This window comes from Acomys minous (genome assembly GCF_964271855.1).
Source record: "Acomys minous genome assembly, chromosome: 7".
In the NCBI taxonomy this organism is placed as follows: Eukaryota; Metazoa; Chordata; class Mammalia; order Rodentia; family Muridae; genus Acomys; species Acomys minous.
In genome coordinates this window covers 82,774,197-82,781,705 of record NC_140488.1, presented here as the reverse complement: position 1 = coordinate 82,781,705, position 7,509 = coordinate 82,774,197, and the positions used below count along the sequence as shown (strand labels likewise).

At 42.8% G+C, this 7,509-nt stretch overlaps 1 protein-coding gene across 1 annotated transcript; it reads right to left on the bottom strand.

The window, feature by feature from the left end:
- Nucleotides 1-1,622: 1,622 nt before the first annotated feature.
- On the bottom strand, nt 1,623-5,637 carry LOC311601230 (melanoma-associated antigen B3-like; the record flags this gene model as incomplete). The annotated part of the gene is made up of 3 exons (XM_084788620.1): nt 5,536-5,637; nt 2,580-2,744; nt 1,623-2,411 (listed from the first exon to the last, which is right to left on the bottom strand). Exons 2-3 carry the CDS (start codon nt 2,691-2,693, stop codon nt 1,623-1,625), a joined length of 903 nt encoding a protein of 300 aa, XP_084644746.1. The 5' UTR covers nt 2,694-2,744; nt 5,536-5,637.
- Nucleotides 5,638-7,509: the final 1,872 nt, after the last annotated feature.

The following is a 7,509-nucleotide window of genomic DNA, read 5'->3' as shown; positions in this document are numbered from 1 at the left end:
CATCATGTTTTTCTCCTTCCTCAACTCCTTCCCACCTCTCTACCCACCCAACTTAATGGACTTTCTTTCTGTCTCTATCTAACAAAAGGGAGAGAATCAAAATTAAAAGAAAAACAATAAAAGTACCCAAAATGAAACAAAAAGTCCCTTCCTACATCCTCACACACCAAACTGGAGTCCATTTTGTGTTGCCCAACTACCTTTGGGCATGAGGCCTCCCCTGGAATATGGTTGATATACCCAGTGACACCCCATTGGAGAAGACTGATTTTCCCATTCCCAATAGGAATCAATTGCAAATAACATTTTTGACCCAAGTCTGCTTGGACTTCTTGATGCTGGGAACCCATCTGATTTTAATTTGTTAAGATCTTATGCACACTGGCACAGTCTCTCGGAGTTCATATGTGTATCATTCCAGTTGTGTCTAGAAGACTGTTTCCTTGGACTTAACTACCTACCACCTCTGGCTCTTACAATCTTTTTGTTTCCTCTTTCACACAGATCCCTGGGCCTTTAGGGGAGGGGTTTGAGGAAGACACCAATTCCATTTAGAATGCAGTGAGAGAGCTACTCCCCTGATTTTGATGTTAGCTACACTAAAACAAGGATGAGTAAATTTTTCTCTCTCTCAATCTTGTGCTTTCCTCCTCTTCCTCTTTTTTCTTCTCCTTTACCTGACTGACTTCTTTCCTCCTTTCCTCCTTATCTCCATTTTCCTTCCTTCACTTTCTTTACTTGCCCTTTACCTTTTTCTGTCCCTTACCTCCTTATTCTTACCACCCCTCAAACTCTTAAGTAAGGATAGCATTATTAGGACCTGGGTCAGTATTTACCTTGATCTTATAATGTTCTGAATCCAGAACTGTAAAAATGAAATGTCAATTATAGTGATACACTTCAATCCCACCCCAACACCACTGTATATTTTCCCTGAGCTACTAGCATAATCTTATAGGATTTTGTCCCTAACCTCCAAGGCATACCATGTAAGCACATGCATTAATTTACTAATTTTTAAGTCCAGTTAGGCCCATACCTACATGACTGGTGGATGAAAACTGTATCTGGTTTTGGAAACTTCATTCCTCCACATTCACCACATGCCTTGCTCAATGAACTTCAACTTGATTGTTATCATAAGAAATGCCATAAACCTTACTCCTTTTTTACTTTATATTAAGCCACAATGGGAAATTCAGTCTTACTTGTACAGTAGCAGAAAATGGCTCAAAAGTTCTAAAACTGGAGGCTGGAATACTATATTACCTTTCCAATACTATACTTTCATCTGGACTTCTAAAGACATTATTTTTAATATGGATTCATTAAATATCAGTAAATAAACACAAAGTCAAATTCATAAACATTTGAATTTTATCTACTTTTTAAAAGCCGGGGAAAAACATTTCATTGCATTTATTACATTTAACTTTACCAAACTAAGTAATGAAAGCAATTAAAGAAAACTAGGCCTGACCATGTTTTAATCCCCTACTATTCTCAGTGTACTGAACTACTAACTCAAAAAATATCTTTTTCTGATGCTTCGTCTTCTTATCTTGACAGGAAAACTTCAAGTAACAACAGGGGTGGTAGAAGCTGCTGGTAACTTGACTGGCTTAGGCAGCAGCTTCATCAGCTTTATCTTCATCTCTGGCTTCTTCCCCTTTTTGCTTCTGCTCCTCCTCGTCCAGGGTCTCTTCGTAAAGGGCTTCGATGACAGCAGGTGTTGTTTTGTTGATCCTGGCCAAAAATTCCAGGACTTTCTTCTTGCTTGTTTCAGCGTAGGCTTGGGGACCCCACAGGAACTCATAGCGTGGAGGATCGCTGTTGGCCACCTGGCGGTACTCCAGGTACTGCAGCTTCACCAAATACTGGGTCATGAGCTTCCGGGGTTCACCAAAGATGTGGTGCTTCTTCCCTGGGTAGATGTGCTTCTTCTTCAGGATTTCCCACATCTCTTCTTCACTGGTGCGATTCCCCCGAACGAAGATGATAGCCAGGACACTCAGCAGGAAGCCATCCTTGGGTAAGCCTCTGCCAGCACGAATCCTCCCATTGTTGGGGAGCTTCAGCTGGCTGATGAGGTCATATGAGGAATTACTGGAGTTGACTTCCCTCACTTCCACTGCAAAGGTATCCTCGAGCTTCTGAGAAGCTTTCCTGAAGATCTCAGGAAAGTCTCTCTCATGCTTCTTGCTGACAAGCTTCAGCATTTCTTCCTTGGTGGTAAGCTGCTTCAAATTGTAGTTGTAGAGCAGGTACTGCAACAGCATCATCACCCTTCTTTCTATCAGAGCTTGGTGCTCAGCGTCAGAGGATAGGCTGGCCCCAGCAGAGTGTGCCCACTGCCTACTTTGCTCACTTTCCTCATAGCAACTTTCATCTGAATCAGAGGAAGAAATAATCTGAAAACGTGGAGTAGACGGTGGTGTAGTCGGAGGCGCCTCGGGAGTGCTGGGCACCTCAGCCTCAGGCTCAGCCTCAGCTTCAGCTTCAGCCTCAGCCTCAGCCTCAGCCTCAGCCTCAGCCTCAGCCTCAGCCTGGGTCTGGGAGGCATCAGGGGACTCTTCAACTGCCTCTGGTGTTTCTTGGGCTTTTCTCTGAGCTTCCTGAGAAGCCTGAGCCTCGCTTCGGGCCTGTTTGCGTTTCTCCCGGGCATGGAGCTTACTCTTCTGACCTCGAGGCATGATGAGGGACAATACCAAGATGTGTGGGCAGGATGCTGGAGATGCAGTTGCCTGATGAGGAGAGAATGAAATTACATGAGCATTTCATCAGGTGGAATCCTCCTTGTGTTTAAGTCATCTTCTATATGTTTCCATCAAAGTGCTTCTTTTTTTTCTTTTTAAAAATTAAAATTATTTACTTTATATCCTGGTCAAATCCCCTTCCCTCCTCTCCCCATGTCCCACCCTCCCTCCCTGTTTGCCCCATCCTTTTCCCCTCCTATTCCCCAGAGAAAGGGAAACTACCCACACACCCCAGCATATAAAGTAGTATCAGGACTGAGGTCATCCCCTTCCCCAGTGGCCCAAATGAGGCAGCCCCACCATGAGAACCCAACCCAAAAACAGACAGTAGAGTCCATGTTAGAGACAGCCCCCAACTTCCCTTAAAAGGGTACCCACATGATGACCAACTGAACTTCCCATTGGCTACATCTGTGTCGGGGTCCCAGGTCCAGTCCATGCATCGTCCCTGGTTGGAGGCCCAGTCTCCACTACTTTAGGAAGCTACTGGCCTTCTGTTCTCAACTGCCTATTCCATAAGTAAGAAGGCAGAGGAAGTCTCAAGTGATAGCTTATCATTCCTGCCTGTTCTGGGTTTGGCTGAATGCAGGGGGCTGACACTCATGCCTTCTAGCTGACAAAGTTGTGGAGACCCTTTCAGTTTCCAGTGAGAAGCTTCATGCCAATTCTTGTAAAGCCTGAGCCTCTCCCTGCATCACTAGGCAACTGTCTCTGTGTGATATTCTCTTGTATGTGTTCTTCTCAGACAGTTCTTAAACTTCCTTGTAGAAATATTTAGGCCATCTTCTCTAACCCAATTTCTGACTACTATTTCTGGTACAGCCTCATAGCATGGGAGTAAATAAGGGCATGACCCACTACTACTGCACACAAAGTCTAGTCTCCAAGCAGGGGAGATGTACCCTGATTCCTCCCCATGGAGTTCTTATCTGGATTTCTGACTATACTTCAAATACTTATCTGAATAAAGGACCTTCCATTCACACTAAGGATCTCATTACTCTTAAGACCATCATTAGAGTAATTAACACAATAGTAATGCTTGCACTGCCAAGGATTGATGGCAGGGTCAGTCTGTGGGCCGCCTGACTATATTGGTAATTTTCTCAAAACTCACCCCAAGTTCTTCTCTCAGTTCCCTACAAAGCATAGTGTTGCCTCTTTTGCTGATGTAAAGGATCCTTTCCCTTCATGTCAATAGCTTCAGTTATCTGGTTAAGTGTGAACAGAGGGCATATGTCCATGGGACACCCATGCTTGGCTTTCTCAGACTCTCAAATGGGGTCTTAGTATCTCCACTTATGTTTTTCTGAATTTTTCTATTGTTATTATATGCTTTTTTTCTTTAGTAAAATTTGGCTCCACGTTTTTTATTGACTGGTCCATTTTTGAGACCCTTATAAGCACATATTTCTATAAATTGAAAATAAAGTGAGGTATTGTTGGGGATTTTTTTCTGGGGTGTTCCACTGGCACAACTACTGCTCAGCTTCCTGGGAGTGTGGTGTAGATTCTTCAGTGGGAGCATCAGAGACTGAGGACAAGGGAATGTGTGGCAGGGAAGGGAAAGATACTATTCAAGCTGCATAGAGACAGACAAAAATGGTGGTCACTGGCTGTAGTCCTTGTCTACAGTTGTAGCCTTATGACCTTTCCTCCTTTCACATTAGCATACCTGTTGGCATCCTTTTGTCCAGGTCATGTTTGGACTACAGTCATCCCTATAAACATGTATGCATGCAACATTATATGCCTATAACAAATCATGTCGTATTTATGTATCTAGAACAAGGTGGGTACATGGAAGGGTTTGGAAAGAGGAAAATAGAGAAAATTAGCCAGGCGTTGTGGTGCACACCTTTAATCTCAGCACTTGGGAGACAGAGGCAGGTGGGTTGATGTGAGTTCGAAGCCATCCTAGTCTACAAATCGAATCCAGGACAGCCAAAGCCACACAGAGAAACCTTGTCTTGAAGGGGAAAAAAGAGAAAGAAAGAAAGAGAGAAAATGATGAAATGATACTATAATCTCAAAAAATAAAATTATTTAAAAATACCAGCATAAAAATGTTGGTCACTGAGGTAAATGTAGGTGTTTTCTCCAGTGGCTAAAATGGAGCAAAAGCTCTATACTTTGAGATGGGAGTTCTCCTCCGAGTTGGGCCAAACTTTTAAACGGGGCAGTTTCTTGAGGGAATGGAGCTTTTCTTTAAGACTGGCCGAAACTGACAGTTTGGACATATTTTTGTGGGCCTTGGCTGTTTTTTGAGATGGGACAAGATTGCAAATAAAACCCGGGCTTCTAGTAGGGCGAGAATAGCATTATTCTCTTTGGTTAGCATAGAGACCAAGAAAAACAACTTGGCTTTCAACCACTGGCTGTCTTCTGAAACGGCGCGCGCAACTGAAGAAAAAATCAGGAAGTCAAGAAATGGTGGCCAGGGAAGCGGGGCACAGGAGGGAGGAGGGCGGAGCTTGTGTGTGTGTATGTGTGTGTGTGTGTGTGTGTGTGTGTGTGTGTGTGTGTGTGTGTGTGTGTGTGTGTGATGAAAGGGAGGGACAGTGCCAGGGATTGAGGTGGAGTGCTTTATTCTGAGGTGGGCCAAGTCTGGCAACAGGGGGCCTATGGAAAGGGCAGAGTGGTCTAACGGTCCTCCAGTCCTCCGCTTTGAAGTGGGACTACATTGAGAACAAGGGAGCAGTTGGGTTGATGGTGAAGGGAAGTCTTAAGGGACAGGAACTAAGATCAAAGGGCACAGCTTCAAGCAGAAACTCCTCACCTTGAATGACAGAAACTGAGGCTTATTTCCCACTTTTGTGGAGTCACAGGCCGTGGAAAGCGCTCCTTGTCACGTCCTAGTTCTCAAACAGCGAAGAAGGCAGTTACCTTTATTTCTATGGGAAGGACCTTGGAGAGAGGCTCACTTGAAGTCCCGCCTCTCTGGCGCCCCCTGTGATGTGGGATGTGTAGTTTTTCATTCTCATAGACGCTAGTACATTTAATAAATGGAGTGCATTTAAGTCAATTCCCTCTGCCCTTACATCTTACTTGGAGTCAAACCTTCCGAAATCCTCCTTTTCTGAGTTAATTCGGAGGGAAAGTTTCTGCACAGTTTGTTTAAACGCAAGTCTGTAATTAGCCAACCGTTGTCTTGGTTCCTGTCTCTGAAGATTTCATTTCATGGCAGATTCCATGTCTGTAAATATTCACGAGTAGTAACCACTGTCAAATACTGAGAAAAGCAGGGATGTGTATTCAGAGTGTGAAGAGAAGGTAAAGCTGAATACCAAGGAAGAGGGCTTAGAATAAGAGGTAACTTTAAGAGAAAACACGTATCTATGTATTCCTTCTGTTTATTATACAGACTCAAGTTTTCAAGGTATTTGGTTACTACAAGAAGCTTACGTCAGGGCCACCCCGTGCGGCGGTAATGTTTTCACACTAGGATGATGATAGTACCAAATGCTGAGTTGCTTATTCTAGATGTAATTAGTCCACTTTATGTAAGATTCTTCCTTTTCTCGAACTGACTCTAAAAACAAAGTTTTATCATTTCCATTGTATTTATTACAGAATGTTTTAGCTTTGATATTCTTTGTATTTTCACTAATTTGTTACATGAGCTTTATCAATAACATCTGTATAAATGGTTTTTAAAAATTAACTATGTATGTATGTATGTATGTATGTATGTATGTGCCCATGCCGAAGTTGAGCAATAAAATGAATGCTGTTTGCACTGTCAAAAAAAAAAAAAAAAAAAAAAGAATGAGACTAAGCCACATGAGTTTTTAGATCCCAATCTGTTTCTGTTGAAGTGACACTTCACATATAGACGCTCATATTTTACCAGTTTCCCCCTTTACTTTTGTTAGTCAAATCCCTCTTTATGTTTATATTCTTTTTACTCTTGCAGTGGGTCCAATCCAGTATTTTATGCACAAAATCTGTTTTTAAATAATCTGGAATACAATTAAGGGAGTGATATAAAAGTACAGAAATTTCAATAAAAATATCAAATATAAAAAAATATAGTGAGGAGAAAAATGCATAAACTCCAAAAGTCAGCTTTACTGTGGGAAGAGTGGAATAGCACAGCCCCTAGAATAATTCAGATCAATGGTCTGTCCTTGCTCCAACATTTAAAACCATATGAATCTTCAGAATTTTTAAAAATTATTGGGGGAGTGAAAAAAATTAATTTACTATAATTTATACAGATTACACACCAATACCTATTGTCTCATTTGTATCTTCCTATTCCTACCCTCCCTCCCTCTTCTGCCCTATTCCCCTCCCCTTGACCTGTGACAGAAGGGGACCTCCCCCCATATGACCACAGCCTATCAAGTCTCATCCAGATAGCCTGCTTCCCCTTCCTGGAAAGATCCAGATGGTTCAGGAGCCCCACAAGGAGACAGTCATGGCCAGAGTATCTGGATCAAGGGTGACATGCACAAACTGTTGCACCAACCAAAAACAATGCATGCAGTAAACCTAGCCTCTCTGTTCACATCTAGCCAATGGATAGCTCATTTTCCACAGTTGTGGGGAGAGCAGCAGGGGAAGAAGGATTGCCTCTGACATGAACTCTGGTGCTCCCTATTTGATTACTTCCCCTTGGTGGGGAGGCCTGGCAGCAAATAAAATTATTATTTTTTATCTCGTGTGTGTGTGTGTGTGTGTGTGTGTGTGTGTGTGTGTGTGTGTGTGTGTGTGTTACTGGTAGAGGACAGAAGAAGATAACAGATCC